At 64.3% G+C, this 20,905-nt stretch overlaps 1 protein-coding gene across 1 annotated transcript; it reads left to right on the top strand.

Moving 5' to 3' along the window:
- The first annotated feature begins 1,362 nt into the window (after window positions 1-1,362).
- Window positions 1,363-17,797, top strand: KCNN1 (potassium calcium-activated channel subfamily N member 1). The gene is made up of 11 exons (XM_030966717.1): window positions 1,363-1,590; window positions 7,630-7,739; window positions 9,031-9,444; window positions 9,525-9,620; window positions 10,658-11,076; window positions 13,908-14,049; window positions 14,817-14,927; window positions 15,512-15,639; window positions 16,495-16,503; window positions 16,767-16,836; window positions 17,513-17,797. Exons 3-11 carry the CDS (start codon window positions 9,088-9,090, stop codon window positions 17,795-17,797), a joined length of 1,617 nt encoding a protein of 538 aa, XP_030822577.1. The 5' UTR covers window positions 1,363-1,590; window positions 7,630-7,739; window positions 9,031-9,087.
- Window positions 17,798-20,905: the final 3,108 nt, after the last annotated feature.

Here is a 20,905-nt window from a genome sequence, read left to right on the forward strand (position 1 = left end):
ATGGGGAATCCCCCAGGAGGGGGAGGGGCGGGATTAGTGGGGGATCCCCCATTTCCCGTGGGATTTGGGGGAATCCCGCAGTGCGGGGGGGGTCCCGGTGTCCCGCCCCCCGGCCCCCCTCAGCAAAGCGGCTCCCGAGGGGCCGGGGAGGGATCCCCGCCGCAATGGGGGGAGGGGCGGAGAAGGGAGGGGATTCCCCGCCCCTCCCCCCCCTCGGGGACTCCCCTCCCCCCTTTTTCCATTACTGGGCGGGGGGGGGGCATTGCCATGGCAATGAGCGGGGGGGGGCGGTCACGCGGGATCGGCTGGCACCGGGAACCCCTCCCGGCCCTGAATCGGGCATCCCCCGCCGAATTGGGTACCCCCATTCCAGATCGGGCATCCCCCCGAAATCGGGCATCATCCCCCCTAAATCGGGCATTCCCCCAAATTGGGCATCATCTCCCCCAGATCGGGCACTCCCCCAAATCGGGCATCCCCCCCCCCCGCACCGGGAATCCTCCCCCCCCGCCCCATCCCCGAGGCCCCGCCCCCCCCGCCCGGGTCCCGCCCTCTGCAGCACGACCCCCCCTCAGCATCGCCCCCCGGCACCGAGCGGGGATTGCGGGCGTGGGACTGGACAGAGGGACAGGGACGCATGGACAGGGACACACAGGGGCAGGGACACACGGGTACACGGACAGGGACACACGGACAGGGATAGGGACAGGGAAACAGGGAGAGGGACACACGGACAGGGACACAGGGACAGGCACCCCGTGCTATGCGCACTCCCCCGTGCCCACCGCTCCTCGCCCCCCGTTCTTTGTTCCCCGCAAACCCCCGCCCCTGCCCCCCGAACCCCCCGTGCCAACCCCGCTGCTCACAACACCCCCGCCCCGTGTCCCCAAACCCCCGTGGTGTGACAAAGGACCGGGAGGGGCTGCGGGAAGGGGGCGACACTCCAGCCTCCCCCCCCCACACCCCGTGTGTGACACGCCCAGCCCGGGGTCACCCCGCGCCCCCTCCCCACCGCCAGCACCCCCGGGGGTGACACCGACACCTTAGGGGGGGACAAAGCCCCACCCAGGGGCTGCCCCGGTGTCACCGGGGGGGTCACCGGGGGGTCCCCGTGGTGGTGGGGGGGGAGCCGCGGGTGGGCGATCGCCCCCGGCCCCGCGGCTGCGGCGGAGCGCGGGGAGGGGACCGCGTTAGGCGGCGGGATTTATCCGCAGCGGCGGCCCGGAGCCTCTGGGAGGAACCGGGAGGCCCCGGGAAGCCCCGGGAAGCACCGGGAGGCCCCGGGAAGCCCCGGGAGGCGGCGGGGCGGGTGCGCGCGGCTGCGCGTGTGGAGCGGCATCGCAACGGCGCCGCATTCGCCGCCCGCAGCCCCCGCGGCCGCCGCCTGCGCGCTGGGGAAACCGAGGCACGGCGCGGCCGGGAGGGGCTCGGCGGCACCGCGGAGCCTCTGTCCAGGCTCGCCCCCGGCCCCCGGTTGTGCCACCGGGACCCGCCGGGATCCCGGGCTCGGCGTCGCACGTGTCGCCGCCGCCGGGCCATGGTCAGCGGCGGCAGCGCCCGAGGGCAGCGGAGGCCGGGGGCTGGCGGCAGGTGGGTGAAATTGGGGGGGGTCTGCGAAGGTAGGGACCCCCCTCCGCTCCCGGGGAGCTGCCGGTGCTGGGGAAGCCCGCGGCTCGCGGGAATCCCGGGAATCCCCCGGCTCGGAAGGATCCCCCCGCTCGCGGGAAGCCCCCGGCGCAGCGGCGGGGGGTGCCCGGGAGGGTTGGCAAGGGGAGGGGGCAGCACGGGGGGGATCCCGGGGGTTCCCCGGTGTTCCGAGGCTCCGGGGTGTCCGGGGCCTGCTCAACCCCCTCCAGTGCGGCGGCGGGGGGTGTGGGGGGAGTTGGGGCAGGGGGGGCGCGGGAGGAGCCCCCGGCGGTGACAATGAGGACGCTCTGGGAGTGACAGTGGTCGGCTAAAAATATCGCGGGCAGCCACCCACCGCCAGCGCCGCGGCCTCAAGGTCACTGCCCTGCCGGGGGGGGACGCGGGGGCGTGGGGCGGGGAAACCCCCGACCCCCCGCACGCTGCCGTTGTCGCCAGTGTCGCTCCGCCGAGCCGAGAGCCGGCAGCGCCCGCCGCCCCCGCCGCCCTCCGGGGCCCCCCGACGCTCCCCGTAGCACGGGGCCGTGGCAAGTGAGCGGGCGCGGGGGTGGCAGAGGCGGGGGAACACCCCGGGGGTGGCACCGGCTGGGGGGGACACCCGGGGGTGGCACCGGCGGGGGGGACCCCGCGCGTGGCGTTCCCAGGTGTGGGGTATGGGGACAGCGGGGACTCCCTCCCTGAGGGTGTGGGGACAGCGGGGATGTCCTGCCTGGCGGGTGTTGTGGTGTGTGGGGACAATGGGGACGCCCTCCCTGCGGCTGTGGGGACAATGGGGGTGTCCAGTGTTGGGGAGGGGATGGCTCTGGGGACATCAGGGACGCCCTCCGTGTGGGTGTGGGGACAGCAGGGATGTCCTGCTTGGGGGGTGTTGTGGTGTGGGGACGCTGGGGACTCCGTCCCTGCGGTGTTTGTGGTGTGGGGACATCTTTGTGGTGTGGGGACACTGGGGACTGCCTCCCTGCGGTGTTTGTGGTGTGGGGACATCAGGGACTCCCCTCCCTGCGGGCTTCGGCTGCTCGGGGCACCCCCGGCTGATGGAGTCGGGGGCTTTGAGGGTTCTCGTCCTTGGGGACAATGTGGCTGCTGTCACCAAAGGTGTGAGCACGGCTGAGGGCTTGGTGGCACTCGGGGCTCCCCCCGGTTTTGGCCGCCAGCTGCTGGGGTGGCCCGGCTGGCAGAGGGGAGTGACACCGATGGTGCAGTGGGGTGACACCCGGCGCAGCAGCCACCTAAAGCAGGGGGACCCAGCGCCACAAGCACGGCGGTGACACCGGCGTGGCACGTCCGGCAGCCAGCGGAGCCGGCGGGCCCCGGGGCCGCAGCCGAGCCCGGGGGCACCGGGGGCTCCGGGCGGGTTCGGGCACCGCGTGGCCCTCGTGGCTTCGACGTGCGGGGCGCAGCCGTCGAGGCAGGGACCGTGGGGACACACGGGGGCCTCCCCGCCCCTCGCGACCTTCCCGGTGACCTTGGCCCACCGCTGGGGACCCTGCGCTGGCGGGGGGACACCGCGGGGACCCCCTCCTCAGGGTGGGGACCCCCGCCCTGCAGGGGGGACACGGGGCTCCACAAGGGCGTGGGCGAGCTTTGGGGGACTCCCCCCTCGCCGAGGGCTTTGTGGCGGTGCCAGGGGCGGCGGGCACGGCCGTGTCCCCCCGCGGTGGCCCCAGGCGGGGGTCGGCGGTGGCCCGGCGGGGGCAGCCAGGCGGAGCGGCTTTGTCCTTTGGCTGAGCCGAGCGCGTGGGGGAGGCGCAGGGAGAACCCGGCGCGGCGGCTTTGTCTGGGGACGCCGGCGCGGTGGCGGCCAAGGGGGGGCGTGGGGAGCCCGATCCCCCCCCCACCACGCTGCACCCTCCGGGAGCCCCCCAGCCCAGCCCCACCCACCCGCGGGACCCCAAGCAGGTACGGTGGCCCCGGCCGCGCGTCCCCTCCCGAGGCGGGCGGGATGTGGGGATGGGGTCCCCCCTTGGGTTGGGGGTGTCGCGGGGGGGGATCACGGCTGTCTCTGCCACCCCTGGGGACATGGGGGCTGTGGCCGTGTCCCCCGCATGCAGCAGCGGTGCCGGGTGTCCCGGCGGGGCTCTGCGGAGGGATTTTCTCGGGGAGACCCCGGCACCAGGCGGGGATTCCCCGGCGTCGCGGCGGGGCCGGGGAGCTTCGGGTGTCCCCGCGTGTCGCCGCGGGTGTGCCACCTCCTGTGCCTCCCCCTGTGCTCTGGGGGACACACGGACGCCCAAAGGCTGGCGCCGGGCCCGATCCTGCGCGGGGGAAATCCCCTCAGGCTGGGCGCTGCCCCTGTGCCCCCAGCCCGCTGTGCCGGGGGGGACACGGGGGGATCTGGGAGTCACAGGTGTTGCCACCCCCGGGGGGAGCCTTCCCGCTGCTTTTTGGGGAGTCGCGGGGCCTCGTCCCGCTGCCTCTCGGCCGGTTCTGTGCCCCCCCAAAGCACAGCGAGCCCCCCTGCCCTGCCCTCGGGGGCAGCGGCGGTGCCGCCCCCGGCCCGCCCCTCGCCGGCGGGTGGGCAGCGGGGGCCGGGGGCTCCCGCGGGCACCGCCAGCTGCTCCCGGCCTGGGACATATGGCCAGGGCTTGGCGGCGGCCGCAGGAACCGGGGCCACGCGGCGGATTTTTGGGGACGGACGCGGGGGGGGCAGCCGGGGGTCTGACGCACTTGGTGCCCCCGGTAGCGGCTGGCGGGGAGCCCCGGTGACCCCGGGCGGGGTCACCGCGCTGTCCCCGCAGCCCCGAGCACCGCGAGCGGGGGTCACCCCGCTGTCCCCGCAGTGCCACCAGCCCGGCTCCCCCCGGATTCGTGCCCCACCCCGCAGCGACGCCCGGGCAGGAATTAGCGAGAGGGGAATAAATAAATCACCCGCGGGGAGCCCGCCGCTATTTATAGCCGCGCCCTCCCCTCCTCTGCAGTTGCTCCGAGGCAGCGCCGCTGCTCCGGGCACGCGGGGAGCGGGGGGTCCCCTTGTCCCCCCGGTGCCACCCCACTGTCACCCCCGGGGCGCTGGGGGATGCTGCAGCCCGGCCATGGGGTGTCCCCACGCGTGTCCCTGCCGCGAGAGGTGCTGTCACCCTTTGCTGTCCCCACCCGAGTGTCCTGCCCCAGCGTGGTGGCATCTGCAGCTCCCCTTTGTCCCTTGTCCCCGTGCGACGTGGCAGAGCCACCACCCGTGGGTGTCCTGCTGCTGTGTCACATCCCGCGGCAGGGACGCTGGTGGCAGCGGCTCAAGGACACGCGGTGACCGTGGACCTGCCGTGTCCCCATCCCTGCCGTGGGGACGATGGGGACAGGCAGGGCCACCCTGGGCATGCAGCCACCAGCCAGGGCGTCCCCTTGGGGACAGGGACAGGGGACAGAGACTGGGGACAGGGGCAGGGGATGGGGACAGGGGATAGGGATGGGGACAGGAGAAAGGGACAGGGACAGGGAACAGATACTGGGGACAGGGGACAGGGACAGGGGACAGGGACAGGGGACAGGGACAGGGGACAGGGAACAGGGATGGGGACAGAAGAAAGGGACAGGGACAGGGACAGGGATGGGGACAGAAGAAAGGGACAGGGACAGGGACGAGGCCTCCCGGGATGCAGGGATCCGTCCCTGGGGATGCTCCAGCAGGGGGAAGATGGATCCGGGCCCTTTTTGCCGCCATCCAGAGCAGTGAAGCCACCACGGAGCGGTGCCTCATGAAATATTTACTGTCCCCAGCCCGCGGTGGCCTCACCCACCCCCATCCGAGGTGACAAAAACTTTTCCGGGCTGCGGGGCCTGGCACAGCCTCAGGGCAGGGCCCTGGAGGCTGGGGGGGAACAATTCCCCTCCATCCCTGCCCGCTGCGGTTTTTTTCCTCACCACGCGGAATATTAAAAAGAAATCGGAGCCCATTTTCCTGCCGTAAATTTGGCAGAACGGAGAGAAAACGATCCGGCCCTGGAGGGGAGCCAGGCCCGGCCGCACACCGGGAGCAGCGGGGCGCTGGAGCCGGTCCCACTCCCCCCCGGGGCTCCCGGGGCACCGGGGGCAGCTCAGGGACCGCGGAACCGGGGCCCCGCAGCCCCCCGGGATTGGGGACAGTAGGGGCTGTCCCCTGCTGGTGGCCCCAAAGCCCGGGAGGCGCTGCAGGGATGGGGGGTTTGGGGTCTGGGGGGTTCTGGGGTGTTGTGCAAGGGGGGTTCGTGGGGCAGCGATGGAAGTGGAGTAGTAGGGCCGCTCCCGCTGTGGGGTTTTGGTGCGACAGAGGCACCCGTGCAATGGGGTTTTTTGTATGGTGCAGCCCCTCGTGGAGCGGGGTTTTCATGTGATGTAACCCCTCGTGCTGTGGGGTTTTGGTGCGACAGAGGCCCTCGTGCTGTGGGGTTTCAGTGCGGTGCAGCCCCTTACAGAACGGGATTGTTGGTGCAATAGGGCCCCTCGTGCAATGGGGTTTTAGTGCACTCATGCAATGGGTTTTTTTTTATGGCACAGCCCCTCGTGCAATGGGGTTTTATTTTTAATGCTGCAGCCCCTCATGCAGCAGGGTTTTAGTGAGACACAGCCCCTCGTGCAATGGAGTTTTTGTATGGTGCAGCCCCTCGTGCAATGGGGTTTTTTGCATGGTGCAGCCCCTCGTGCAATGGGGTTTTTATGGGATGTAATCCCATACAAATCCCATCGATCCCATACAATCCCATCTTCCCATGCAGTGGGGTTTTCTTGTATAGTGCAGCCCCCTGTGCAATGGGGTTTTAGTGCACCCATGCAATGGGGTTTTTGTGGGACACAGCCCCGCAGACAGTGGGGTTTTCTTGTGGTGCAGCTCCTTGTGCAATGGGGTTGTTGGTGCAATAGGGCCGCCGTGCATTTAGGTTGTTTTGTATGGTGCAGCCCCTTATGCAATGGGGTTTTAGTGTGGTGCAGCCCCTCTCGCAACGGGGTTGTCAGTGCAATAGGGCCCCTCGTGCAGCAGGATTTTAGTGTGCAATGGGGTTTTAGTGTGGTGCAGCCCCTCATGGAACGGGGTTTTCGCATGATGTAACCCCTCGTGCAATGGGGTTGGCGCAGTAGGGCTGCTCGTGCAATGAGGTTTTTTGTATGGTGCAGCCCCTGGTGCAATGGGGTTTTTATGTGATGTAATCTCATACAATCCCATCGATCCCATACAATCCCCTCTTCCCATGCAATGGGGTTTTTGTGTGACGTAACCCCTGGTGCAATGGGGTTTTTATGTGACGTAATCCCATATAATGCCATCGATCCCATACAATCCCCTCTTCCCATGCAATGGGGTTTTTGTGCGACATAACCCCTGGTGCAATGGGGTTTTAGTGTCACACAGCACCCATGCTATGGGGTTTTTTGCATGGTGCGGCCCCTGGTGCAATGGGGTTTTTCTCGTACAGTGCAGCCCCTGGTGCAATGGGGTTTTTCTCGTACAGTGCAGTCCCTGGTGCAATGGGGTTTTTCTCGTACGGTGCAGCCCTTCGTGCAATGGGGTTTTTGTGGGACACAGCCCCGCATACAGTGGGGTTTTCTTGTGGTGCAGCCCCTCCTGCAATGGGGTTTTTATGGGATGTAACCCCTTGTGCAATGGGGTTGTTGGTGCACTGGAGCACCCCGTGCAATGGGGTTTTTATGGGATGCAACCCCCGGTGCCATGGGGTTGTTGGTGCAATACGGCCCTGCATGCAATGGGGTCATCGATGAGGTGCAGCCCCCCTTGAACAGGGACATCAGTGTGACACAGCCCTGCGTGCCAAGGGGACATTGCTGTGACATTCCCCCGTGCCAAGGGGACATTGCTGTGACATCCCCCCCGTGCCAAGGGGACATTGCTGTGACATCCCCCCCGTGCCTGCTGCTCGCTGGTGCAGGGGACAGGGTGACCCCCGAGGGTGGCACTGCCAGGGCAGGACCCTCTCGGGCTGTGCCAGCTCTGGGGGGTCCCTGCCCTGTCGCAGGGTGGCTTTGGGGACCCCCTAACGCCGCGTATCCCCCGGGCAGGCGTGGAGGGAAGCCCATGGCCCCCGGACCCCCGGACCGGCCCCGGCCCCGGCCCCGCAGCCCCTGACGGCCCCGGGACCCCCCCGGGCAGCCCCGGGGAGTCGCAGCAGGTACGGGGGGCGCTTTGGGGCACACCGGGGGTGTTTGGGGTGCGCTGGGGGCCATGAGGGGGGGCTGGACTGGGGGGGGACAAGGGAGGGTGATGAGTTTTGGGGTGCACTGAGGGTGTTTTAGGGTGCACGGGGGTGTTTTGGGGGGGTGATGAGTTTTGGGGTGCAGCGAGGCCCAAGGGTGGGGAGGGGGTTTCGGGGGGTGCTGAAGGGCTGGGATGGAGTGGGGGCGTTTCTGGGGGGGCCGGGGGTCTCCGGGAGGGCACGGAGGGGGCGGGGGGCGCAGGGGGCGTGGCCAATAGAAGGGGGCGTAGCAAAGGGCGTGGCGCGGTGCTCGTCAGCGTGGGCGGGGGCGGCGCGGACCAATCAGATGGCGGGACATGCTCGGACCACGCCTCTAACCCCGCCCCCGGCGCTCCAGTGCCGCCGCCGCGCGCCCCCGGGACCGGCTCGGGCTGCGGCGGCGGCGGCGGGACCGGGACCCGGCCCGGCGGGCAGGCCCCGGGCACGGCAGGTACCGGGCACGGCAGGGCCGCACCGGGAGCGGGGGGAGCAGCGGCGGAGCCCCCCCGGCAGCCCCGGGCACGGCGGGACCGGGCACGGCGCGTTCAGGGGCGGCGGGGACGCGCAGCCGCCGCTCGGGACCGGGGATGTCCCGCGGCTGCGGGGAGGGGACAGGGGACAGCGGCCACCGGGAGCGGAGGGTGGCCGCGTCCTGGCGGCCGTGTCCGCAGCGCGGGGGGCGGGACGTGGTTCCGTGGGCAGGACACGGGCACGGACACGGCCCCCGGGCAGGACACGGGCACGGACACGGCCCCCGGGCAGGACGTGTCCCGTCGGGCGGGACGCGTCCCTGTGGTCACCGTGTGTCCCCGCCACGGGCAGGACACGGCCACGTCCCCCACGAGCGCTACGCGTCCCCCCACCGTGAGCGGGACACGGACCTGTGGTCACTGCGTGTCCCCCGCGGGCAGGACATGTCCCCACAGACAGGACGTGTCCGTGTGGTCACTGCGTGTCCCTCCACGGACAGGACGCATCCCTCACGGGCAGGACACGTCCCTGTGGTCACTGCGTGTATCCCACGGGCCGGGCATGTCCCTGTGGTCACTGCGTGTATCCCACGGGCAGGACACGTCCCTGTGGTCGCTGCCTGTCCCTCCACGGACAAGACACGTCCCCACCGCCGTCGAGGCCGGGCAAACAGCCCCCGAGCCCGTCGGGATCCCCTCTCCCCGCGTCCCCTCCCCGGCCACCCACCGTGTCCCCCCGCGTGTCCCTTGTCCCGCAGGTCGTTCCCGCGCCGCCGAGCCATGCGGGATCGCCCGGTGCTGTCGCCAGCAGAGCCATGAGCAGCTGTCGCTACAATGGGGGGGTGGCGCGGCCCCGGGGCCCCCCGAGCGCCGCCCGCACCCCGCAGCCACCGCACCGGGACCCGCAGCCGCCCTGCCCCAGCCCCCGCCTGCAGGTCGTGGTGTCCCGGCCCGAGCAGCCCGGGACGGCGGAGCCCGGCCCCGCCGCGGCCCCGCCGGGGCAGGGGGCGGCGGAGGAGCGGCGGAACCAGAACATCGGCTACAAGCTGGGCCACCGGCGAGCGCTCTTCGAGAAGCGCAAGCGGCTCAGCGACTACGCGCTCATCTTCGGCATGTTCGGCATCGTGGTGATGGTCACCGAGACCGAGCTCTCCTGGGGGGTCTACACCAAGGTGGGGAGGGGGGTCGCAGGGTGGGGATGGGGGGGGGTTCGGGGTCCGGCTGGGCTCACGGTGGTTCTGTGGTGTGGTAGGAATCGTCGTATTCGTTCGCCCTGAAATGCCTTATCAGCCTCTCGACGCTCATCCTGCTGGGGCTCATTGTCATGTACCACGCCAGGGAGATCCAGGTGAGCGCACCTGGCCGGGGGTGGCACCTGGCTGGGGGGGAGGGTGGCACTGGCCTGTCCCTGTGTCAAAAAAAAAAAACCTAAAAAACAAGGAAAAACCCGACCCTTCTGTTGCCAAAAGGAAATAAAAAGAAGTTTTGGGTTTAAGGTAAAAGAAGTCATCCTTAAAATAATACTCCATGAGTTAATATACCCTGTAAGTTAATACCTCCTCAAATTAGCCCAAAAGCCCTCAAATTAACCCCAAACCCCCCTCAAATTAGTCAAAACTCATCAGATTAATCCAAAACCCCTCCAATTAACCAAAACTCCTCAAATTAACCCAGAAAAAACTAAAATTAACCAAAATATCCCCTCAAATTAACCAAGCCTCCTCAAATTAACCAAAACCCCTCAAATTAAGCAAAATCCCCCCAAAATAACTGGAAAACCCTTCAAATTAACCCAAAACTTCCTCAAATTAACCCAAATGCCTCAAATTAATCAAAAGCCCTCAAATTTACCAAAACCTCCTCAAATTAACCTGAAAACTCAAGTTAGCCCAAAACCCCCTGAAGTTAACCAAAATACCTCCTCAAATTAGCCAAAATACCCCCTTAAGTTTATCAAATGCCTCAAATTAACCACAAGATCCCTCAAGTTAACTAAAATACGCCCTCAAATTAACCAAAACCCCTGAAATTACCCCAAACCTCCTCAAATTAACCCAAACCTCCCAAAATTAACAAAAACAGCCACTTAAATTATCTCAAAACGCCTCAAATCAACCCAAAACTCCTGCAGCTGTTCATGGTGGACAACGGCGCCGATGACGGGCGCCGCTATTAACCAAATTAACCAAAATACCCCCTTGAATTTATCAAATACCTCAAATTAACCAGAAGATCCCTCAAAATAACTAAAATATGCCCTCAAATTAACCAAAACCCCTGAGATTACGCCAGACCTCCTCAAATCAACCCAAACCTCCCCAAATGAACCGAAACAGCTGCTTAAATTATTTCAAAATGCCTCAAATGAACCCAAAACTCCCGCAGCTGTTCATGGTGGACAACGGCGCCGACGACTGGCGCATCGCCATGACCTCAGAGCGCGTCTTCTTCATCGCGCTGGAGCTGCTGGTGTGCGCCATCCACCCCATCCCCGGGCAGTACCTGTTCACCTGGACGGCCCGGCTGGCCTTCACCTACGCGGCCTCGGTGGCCCACGCCGACGTGGACATCATCCTGTCCATCCCCATGTTCCTGCGGCTCTACCTGATCGGCCGCGTGATGCTGCTGCACAGCAAGCTCTTCACCGACGCCTCGTCGCGCAGCATCGGCGCGCTCAACAAGATCAACTTCAACACGCGCTTCGTCATGAAGACCCTCATGACCATCTGCCCCGGCACGGTGCTGCTGGTCTTCAGCATCTCCTCCTGGATCATCGCCGCCTGGACCGTGCGCGTCTGCGAGAGGTGAGGGGCCGGGGTGGGCAAGGTCGGGGTTTGGGGGGTTTGTGTGGGGTTTTCATGGGCGGGCGCAAAGGATGTGGTTGAGGGGCTCCGTTTTGGGGTTTTTGTGGGTGGAGGCGAAGGTTGGAGATTGGCGGTTCCCATTTCGGGGTTTTTGTGGTGGATATAAAGGTTGGGGTTTAGAGGTTCCCGTTTTGGAGTTTTCGTGGGGTTTTTGTGGGTGGAGGGCAAGGTTGGGGTTTGGGGATTCCATTTTGGGGTTTTTGTGGTAGATGTAAAGGTCATGGTTTAGGGGTTCCATTTTGGGGTTTTCATGGGTAGACACAAAGGCTGTGGTTGAGGGGCTCCATTTTGGGGTTTTCGTGGGTGGAGGCAAAGGTTGGGGTTTAGGGGTTTCCGTTGTGGGGTTTTTGTGTAGATGTAAAGGTCGTGCTTTAGGGGTTCTATTTTGGGGTTTTCGTGGGGTTTTCATGGGGTTTTCATGGGCGGGCACAAAGGATGTGGTTGAGGGCTTCCATTTTGGGGTTTTCATGGGGTTTTCTTGGGGTTTTCATGGGTGGAGGCGAAGGTTGGGGTTTAGGGGTTCCCGTTGTGGGGTTTTCATGGTAGATGTAAAGGTCGTGGTTTAGGGGTTCCATTTTGGGGTTTTCATGGGGTTTTCATGGGTGGAGGGAAAGGTTGGGGTTTAGGGGTTCTGTTTTGGGGTTTTCATGGTGGATGTAAAGGTTGGGGTTTAGGGGTTCCCGTTTTGGGGCTTTCATGGGGTTCTGAGTGAAGGGGTTTAGGTGGGATGGGGTGGGGGTGCAGCTGAGGAGGTATCGGGAGGTTTGAGGGGTGGGGAGACCCCCATGGTCAGGCCAGGCTGCTCTGGTGGGATGTTTGGGGTTTGTCAGGTGGGATTGTCCCCAAGCTCCTCCGTGTCACCCTGGGGTGGGGCCTGGTGGGGCTGGAGGTGACACAGAGGGGACCGAGAGCTGGGGGGTGGGTGGTGAGGGGATGAAAATTGGGGGTCCCTTAGAGGGAACCAAAGGTCTGGGGTCTCACAGAGGGGTCCGAAGGCTGAGGGTCCTGCAGAGGGGCGCAAAGAGCTGGAGCTGCCAAGGGGACCAAAGGTTTGGGATCCCACAGAGGGGACCAAAGGTTTGGGGTCCCACAGAGGGGTCCGAGATTGTGACATTGCCACCGAGGGGACCCTCCAGGACTTGCCCTCAGGACGCTCCTCATCTGCTCGGGAATGTCCCTGCAGGGTGCCAGGAATGTCCCCGCGGGGTGCCCACAATGTCCCCGCGGGGTGCCCGTGATGTCCCCGCCGTGTCCCCGCCCCTGCTGGCCCCGAGCCCCCCCAGCCCCCCGGGGGTCGCGCATTAACCGCTGTTGTTTTCCCTCCCTGCCCGCTCTGCTGCTTGCAGGGACAAACTGTGAGTGACCGCGGGGACCGTCCCGAGTGACCGCAGGGACCGTCCCCCGCCCCAGGCTTCTGCTCCCCGAACCCCCAGAATTTAGGATTGGCTGCGGCCGGGGGCGGGCGGGGGGCGCGGAAAGGGGCCCGGAGTCCTTTTCCTCTTGGAACCTCAGCAGCTGCCTCCTGTCCCCTCCCCGCTGTCCCCCACCTTGGGGACCTCCGTGGTGGCTTTGGGGGACTTTCGGAGAGACCCCACGAGGAGCTGGGAGCCTCCAAATGTTTTTCTTTTCTTTCCCCTCCTGGGATCCCACTTTTGTATCTTCGCGTTTCCCCTCCTCAGTGTCCCCCGCACGTTTGGGGCTCCCTGGTGGGGGAATCCCGGGCGTTCCTTGGGAATGCGGGTGCCCGGAATTGTCACCGTGCTGTCGCCTCCCCCCTCGCCTCGGGCTGTCCCCGCCCTGTCCCTGCCGGGTGAGGTTCCAAGCCCAGACCGGGTTGGGAAGCAGCAATCCTAAATTCCTGACGCTTGAGACCCCACACCCTCGACCTGGCTTGTTCCTCTGTCCCTTTTCCCTTTTCTGACCCCATTATCCCTGTTCTGACCCCATTTCCCCTTTTCCCACCCCATTTCCCTTTCCCCCACCCCACTTCCCCTTTCCCCCACCCCATTTCCCCTTTTCTCACCCCATTACCCCTTTTCCCACCCCATTTCCCTTTTCCCACCCCATTTCCCTTTTCTCACCCTATTACCCCTTTTCCCACCCCATTTCCCTTTTCCCAATCCCATTTCCCTTTTCCCAATCCCATTTCCCCTTTTCCCACCCCATTTCCCCTTTCCCCCACCCCATTTCCCCGCATGTCCCCGTCGCCCTGCCTGGCTTGGCCGCTGCTCCGTGTCCCCCAGCTGGGCTTGTCCCCACCTTTGGGGACAGGGGGGTGGTGGCACCGTGGTGTTTGTGACATCAGAATCTCACAGTGTCCCCCGCTGTCCCCCCGGCGTCACCCGCGGTGGCCTTTGGGGCTGCACGGTGACATCGGCATCCTGCGCTTTTGGGGACAGCGGTGCCACCTCTGTGCTGTCCCCTCAGTGTCCCCCAACCCCATTCCCACGGGGACACAGCCCGGCCATGGGACATCCCCTTGGTGTCCCCAGTTCTGGCTTGGGGACAATGCCCCGAATCCACCGCGATGGCACAAAACGGGGGGGATCCAATGACCGTGGTGACATCGCTGTCCTGCGCTTCTGGGGACAGCAGTGCCACCTCTGTGCTGTCCCTTTATTGTCCCAGCGGGACTCAGCCTGGCCATGGGACATCCCCATGGTGTCCCCAATTCCATCTTGGGGACAACGCCCCGAATCCACCGCGACGGGCACAGAATGGGGGGAGGAATTCAATGGCAGCGGTGACAGCGGTGCCACCGCCCCGCGCAGGTACCACGACAAGCAGGAGGTGACCAGCAACTTCCTGGGGGCCATGTGGCTGATCTCCATCACCTTCCTGTCCATCGGCTACGGGGACATGGTGCCACACACCTACTGCGGCAAGGGCGTGTGCCTGCTCACCGGCATCATGGTGAGCCACCAGGGGACGCGGGGACACGGCTGGGGACAGCCAGGGGACAGGGGGACGTGGCTGGGGACATGGGGACATGGCTGGGGACACAGCAGGGGGCATGGGGACACTGCGAGGGGACACAGCTGGGGACAGCCAGGGGACAGGGGGATGTGGCTGGGGACATGGGGACACTGTGAGGGGACATGGCTGGGGACAGCCAGGGGATGGGGGACGTGGCTGGGGACATGGGGACACGGCTGGGAACAGCCAGGGGACAGGGGGACACGGCTGGGGACATGGGGACACAGCAGGGGGCATGGGGACACTGCAAGGGGACACGGCAGGGGACAGGGCAGGGGACAGCCAGGGGACATGGGGACAGCGAGAAGAGACATGGCAGGGGACAGGGTAGGGGACAGCGAGAGGGGACAGGCAGGGACATGGCAGGGGACACTGTATGGGGACATGGCAGGGGAACATGGCAGGGTACAACAAGAGGGGACACCGTATGGGGACAGGCAAGGGGACACTGCTGTGGGGACACCACAAGGGGGGGGTGACAATGTGAGGGGACACCGCCTTGGGGACACTGCCTTGGGGACACCGCGAGGAGATTTTCCACTCAGGAAAAGCGATTGCTTTTAACCCCAGATTGAGAAGCAAACCGGAATTTCCAATTCCCGCCACGTTGTTTTGTTTTGGTTTTTTTTTAATTTTTAAACCCAAATTAATGCAAACATGCAAATGAAGGGGTGGAGCCAACGGTGTCCCCAATGTCCCTGCAGGGCGCCGGCTGCACCGCGCTGGTGGTGGCCGTGGTGGCCCGGAAGCTGGAGCTGACCAAAGCCGAGAAACACGTCCACAACTTCATGATGGACACGCAGCTCACCAAGCGGGTGAGAGCGCCTGGCTTGGCCCAAAAAATGGGGAAATCCCAGTAAAAATGGGGAAAAAAATATTAAAATTGGGGAAAACCCCGTTAAAAATGGAAAAAATTGTTAAAATTGGGGAAAAAAACCCATTAGAACCCATTAAAATGGGAAAAATCCTATTAAAACTCATTAAAATGGGGAAAATTCTGTTAATAATAGAAAAACCACATTAAAATTGGGAAAACCCCATTAAAACCCAATAAAATGGGAAAAATCCCATTACAACTGGGAAAACCCCATTAAAACCCAATAAAATGGGAAAAATCCCATTAAAACTGGGGAAGGCCCCATTAAAACCCATTAAAACTGGGGAAAACCCCCTTAAGACTGGGAAGAACCTCCTTAAAACCTGGAAATACTGCACTGAAACCAAGAAAAAATTCCATTATAACCATGAAACTCTCAATTAAAATTGTGGAAAAAAACCCAATTAAAACTGGGAAAACCCCCCAAAAACCAGGGAAACCCCCATAAAAAAATGGGGAAAAAATGGGAAAAAGCCAATTTTTATGGAAGCCACGAGCGATCGGTGGGGTTTGGGGTGGCAGGTGAAGAACGCCGCTGCCAACGTGCTCAGGGAAACGTGGCTCATCTACAAGCACACCAAGCTGGTGAAGAAGATCGACCACGCCAAAGTTCGGACCCACCAGCGTAAGTTCCTCCAAGCCATCCATCAGTAAGTGCCACCGCTTTTCCTGCTTCCTTGTCACCTCCCCCTGGCCACGGCCCTGTCCCCAAAGGGGGTGCGTCCCCTCCGGGTGGGTGACAGATGGTCAGCCTTGGGGCGGCGGGTGTTTTCTGCTGGGTTTGTCACCTGGTTTTGGTCTCTGTCCTGTTCTTGTCACCTGGCCTTGCTGCCATTCTTTGTCCCCTGTCTGTCCACTGTCCCCAACCCCACTGTCCCCATCCTAATCCGCCATCCCCTGTCCTTGTCCCCTGCCTTTGCCCCATCTCCTGGCCTTGACCTGTACCCCATTCCTTGTCCCCATTCCTTGTCCCCATTCTTGTCCCCTGTCCTCGTCCCCATTCCTTGTCCCCATTCGTGTCCCCAGTTCTTGTCCCCATTCATGTCCCCTGTCCTTGTCCCCATTCCTTGGACCCATTCTTGATCCCAGTTCTTGTCCCCATTCGTGTCCCCTGTCCTTGTCCCCATTCCTCGTTCCCTGTTCCTCATTCCCACTGTCCTTGTCCTTCATCCTCTTTCTTTGTCCCCATCCCCTGTCCCTTATCCTTGTCCTCCATCCCCCATTCCATCCCTGTGCCCTGTCCCTGTCCCTGTCCCTGTCCCTGTCCCTGTCCCTCTCCTGTCCCTGTCCCACCCCTGTCCCTGTCCCCATGCCCTGCGGGGACACCACACCTTTGGGGTGACCCCTGTGCACCCCCATCTCCGGGGTGGGGGGTCTGTGGGTGGCCTGGCTGGGGCAGGGGGGTGCCTTTGGGTCCCTTTTTGGGGTCCCCTCGGGGTGGTGGCGCTGTCGCTGTCCCCTCGCCTTTAACCCTTTGTTTTCCCTCTGCTGCGCCGCCCCGGCAGAGCTCAGAAGTAAGTGCCCCCCCAGCTTCGCACGGGATATCCCGACACATTTGGGGTGGGGGGGACACCCCAAAAACCCAAATGGTTTGGGGGGCGGAGGGGCTGCGCTTGATGGGAGGGGCTGCACGTTGTGGGGAGGGGCTGCATGGGGGGGACAGAGGTGACAGCACTGCCGGGGGGGGGGTGACAGCGCTCCTGAGGGGGGTGACAGCGCTCCTGGGGGGGTGACAGCGCTGCCAGGGGTGTCCCCAAGCCTGCCACTGTCCCCTCAGGCTGAGGAGTGTGAAGATGGAGCAGCGCAAACTCAACGACCAGGCCAACACCCTGGTGGACCTGGCCAAGGTGAGCTCCTTCCAAAAAACCCCATTGTTGTGGGGTCAGACCCAAAAAAACCTTCCCTGAATCAGCCCCCCCTGAATCCCCCATTTTTATGGGATCAGCCCCTCCCCAAATCCCTGGTGTTGTAGGATCAGCCCCCCCAAATCCCCTATTTTTTGGGGTCATGCTCATCCCTGACCCCAAACCCCTGTTGTTATGGGGTGGCACTGATCCCTGCCCCCAAGCCCCCCATGTTTTTGGCGTCTCTCTTCCCCTACACCCCCATGTTTTGGGGTCCGCCTGACCCTATCTGCAAACCCCCCATGTTTTGGGGTCTCACTGATCCCTGACCCCAAACCCCCATGTTTTAGGATCTCTTTGACCCCACACCCCCATGTTTTTGGGGCGCCCCTGACCGTGCCCCATTGCAGCCACAGTCAGTGATGCCTGACCCCAAACCCCCGTTGTTATGGGGTCTCGCTGACCCCACATCCCCATGCTTTGGGGTTCCCCTGCCCCAAACCTCCCCGTTTTTGGGGTTCCCCTGCCCCACACCCCCCTATTTTTGGGGTCCCCCTGACCCGTGCCCCGTTGCAACCACAGTCAGTGATGCCTGACCCCAAACCCCCATTGTTATGGGGTCTCTTTGACCCCACACCCCCATGTTTTTGGGGCGCCCCTGACCCGCGCCCCGTTGCAGACGCAGTCGGTGATGCTGGAGCTGCTCTCGGAGCTGCAGGAGCGCCACGAGGAGCTGGGCCGGCGCCTGGGGGCGCTGGAGGCGCAGCTGGAGGCGCTGGGGGGGCTCCTGCAGGCGCTGCCCGCGCTGCTCGGCCGCGCCCTGCGCCAGCCGCCGGCCCGGCCCGCCCCGGGGACAGCGCCGGGGACAGCGCGGGACGCCACCGCGCCCTGCAGCCCCCGCCACGGCAGCAGCGACAGCGCCCGGGACAGCGACAGCGCCCGGGCCGCCTCGGACAGCGGATGAGGGACGGCGGCGGGACACCCCAGTGTCACCTGTGTCACCTGTGTCACCTCGGATAGCGGATGAGAGACAACGGCGGGACACCAGAGTGTCACCTGTGTCACCTGTGTCACCTCGGATAGCGGATAAGGGACACTGGCAAGACACCGTGTGTCACCTGTGTCACCCGTGTCACCTCAGACAGCGGATGAGGGATGGCGGTGGGACACCCGAGTGTCACCTGTGTCACCTGTGTTACCTCGGATAGTGGATGAGGGACAGCAGTGGGACACCCGAGTGTCACCTGTGTCACCCGTGTCACCTCGGACAGCGGATGAAGGACAGTGGTGGGACACCCGAGTGTCACCTGTGTCACCCATGTCACCTCAGACAGCAGCGGAGTGTCACCGTGTGTCGCTGTGTGTCACCTGTGTGTCATCACGTGTCACCCACGTTGTCTCGCACAGCAGCGCGTCAGCGGTGTCACCGTGTGTCGCCACGTGTCACCTCGGACAGCAGCTGAGGGACAGCAGCGGGACACCCGTGTGTCACCTCAAGGTGATGGGGACACCCCCGTGTCACGATGTGTCACCGTGTGTCATCCATGTCACCTCAGACAGCGGCTGAGGGACGGTGGCTGGACACGTGCGTCACCGTGTGTCACCTCGGACAGCAGCTGAGGGATGGCAGCAGGACACCTGTGTCACCGTGTGTCACCTGCGTCACCGTGCATGGGGAGGGGTTGGGGACACCCCCAGACCCCTTTGTGTCCCCCCCCCCAGCCCCAAGAGGGCGGTTTGGGGGTGCGGGGGGGGGGTCACAGACCCCTCTGAACCCCCCCGAATTTGGGGTGCGGGGGGGTCCCCGTGTTTATCTCTGGCCATCGTGTGGCCGTTCCCGTAGCTTTGTTCTGGAAAGCTCTGTATAAAAACTCCTGCGTTCACTGTGCTGGACCCCCCCCCAAAACCCCCCCAGGGACCCCCCCAAGGGGAGGGAGCCGAGCTGAGCCTTTTTTATTTGGGGAGGGGGGGTTCTGGGAGAGGGGAGGGGACAAGGGACAGAGGGGACAAACCAGGAGCCATGAGTGGGTTTGGGGGGGGGGCTAAAATTTGGGGGACAGGGTGGGGGGAGTTCAGAGAGACGGGGGAAGGGGGGAGAGACCCCCGTGGTGACCCCCAAAATGGGGGGGGGTGTATTTTGGGGAGGGGGGGAGGGGTCTCCATTGCTGGCTCCGCCCCCAAAGTGACCTTGGCGACGTCACCGTCACCTCTCTGTGCCTCAGTTTCCCCCAGCTGGAAAATTGGGGGGAGGAATTTGGGGGGGGGGGCACCCCTGGATGCAATACTGAGCCCATCCCCCACCCTTCTGGGGGGGTCAGGACCCCTCCCCCCCCAGCCCTGGACCCCCCCCCCTTCCTCCGGGGTCCGGTTCTGATCCCCCAGCAGTTTGGGGGGGGTCGTGGGGGGGGGAATTTGGGGGGTTTTTTGTGGGAGGGGCTGAGGCGCAAATTAAAGGAGCCTGAACTGGATGTGTCGCTCTCCGCTCGGTTTGGGGGGATTTGGGGGATTTTTAGGGTTTTGGGGGGGGGGTTGGGGGGGTTTTGGGACGATTTTTGAGGGTTTGGGCGGATTTTGGGGGGATTTTTAGGGTTTTGGGAATTTTGGGACGATTTTTGAGGGTTTGGGGGGATTTTGGGGGATTTTTGGGTTTCCCCCCGCCCTGAGAACTTTGTGGGGGTGACAAAACCGCGCGTGGGTTTTTGGGGCAGATCTGGGGGGACCCCAGACGCTTTTTGGGGCGCCAGCAGGGTTTGGGGACACTCCGTGGGTGGGGGAGGGGGTGGTGGCCCCGTGGTGGCCCTGTGCGACACTCGGGGTGGCGCGGGGCTGTCAATGATTAACGCGCGGTGCCGGGTGGTGGTGGCACTGCTGGTGGCACTGGTGACACTGCGGGTGGCAGCGCCCGGTGGCACTGGGGAGCAGCCTGGGGACAATCCCGCTGTGCCCGAGGGTCGCGTGTGTCCCCTCCCCATGCGACGGGCAGGTAACGGCGGTGGCGGGCGACAGGACACCGGCCATTGTCCCCAAGGGCTGGCACAGGGAGGGGACAGGACACGGGGTCCCTGGGTGTCACCAGTGGGTGTTTCCCGCTCATCCCAGCCCAAATTGGGGAGGGGGACAGGGACCCTCTGAGGGACACGGTGGCCTCGTGGTGCCACCGAGGAGGGATGGCCGCCGGTGGCCCGTGGGGGAAACTGAGGCACGGCGACACCGCATCTTCTGTGTCCCCTCCAGGGGTGGCCTCGAAGCGCCAGGAGCCCCCCGGGGGTGCCGCGGTCGCCAGGAGCGGTGACATCCCCGCGAGGTCCCCGCCGCGTCCCCCGGCACGGCGGCGACAACGCCACCTCAGCGCCGCCGCCCCTCGTGCGGCGACGTCGCCGCCAGCGCGTGCCAGGCGTGTCACCTTCGAGGACGAGCTGGTGACAGCGCGGGGGACGCTCGGTGCTGCCGGGCTGCGGGGGAGGCCGGGGGGTGGCGCTGGGTCCCCAAAAGGGGCCCCAAAAATGTCACCGCGGGCAGAAGTTATGTCCCCAAAAATGTCACTGTGGCCGGACGATCCATCCCGACGGCAGTGGGATCCATCCCGACATTCCAGATCCCAGCTGGATCCATCCCAAACCCGGTTGGATCCATCCAAATTTTCCCAATCCCGGCTGGATCATTCCCGACATTCCCAATCCCATCTGGATCCATCCCGATCACATCTGGATCCATCCTGGAAGGATCCACCCCGACATTCCCGATCCCGGTGGGATCATTCCTGGCTGGATCCATCCCAGCGTTCCCCATCCCGGTTGGATCCATCCCAACAGGATCCATCCCAATCCCAGTGGGTTCCATCCTGGAAGGATCCACCACAACATTCCCGATCCCGGCTGGATCCATCCCGATCCCAGCAGAATCATTCCAAACATTCCCGATCCCAGGTGGATCCATCCCAGTGGGATTCCCGACATTCCCGATCCCAGCTGGATCATTCCCGACAGAATCCATCCCAATCCCGATGGGATCCATCCCAACATTCCCAATCCCGGCTGGATCCATCCCGATCCCAGTGGGATCATTCCCGGCA

Source organism: Camarhynchus parvulus, chromosome 28 (assembly GCF_901933205.1).
Source record: "Camarhynchus parvulus chromosome 28, STF_HiC, whole genome shotgun sequence".
In the NCBI taxonomy this organism is placed as follows: Eukaryota; Metazoa; Chordata; class Aves; order Passeriformes; family Thraupidae; genus Camarhynchus; species Camarhynchus parvulus.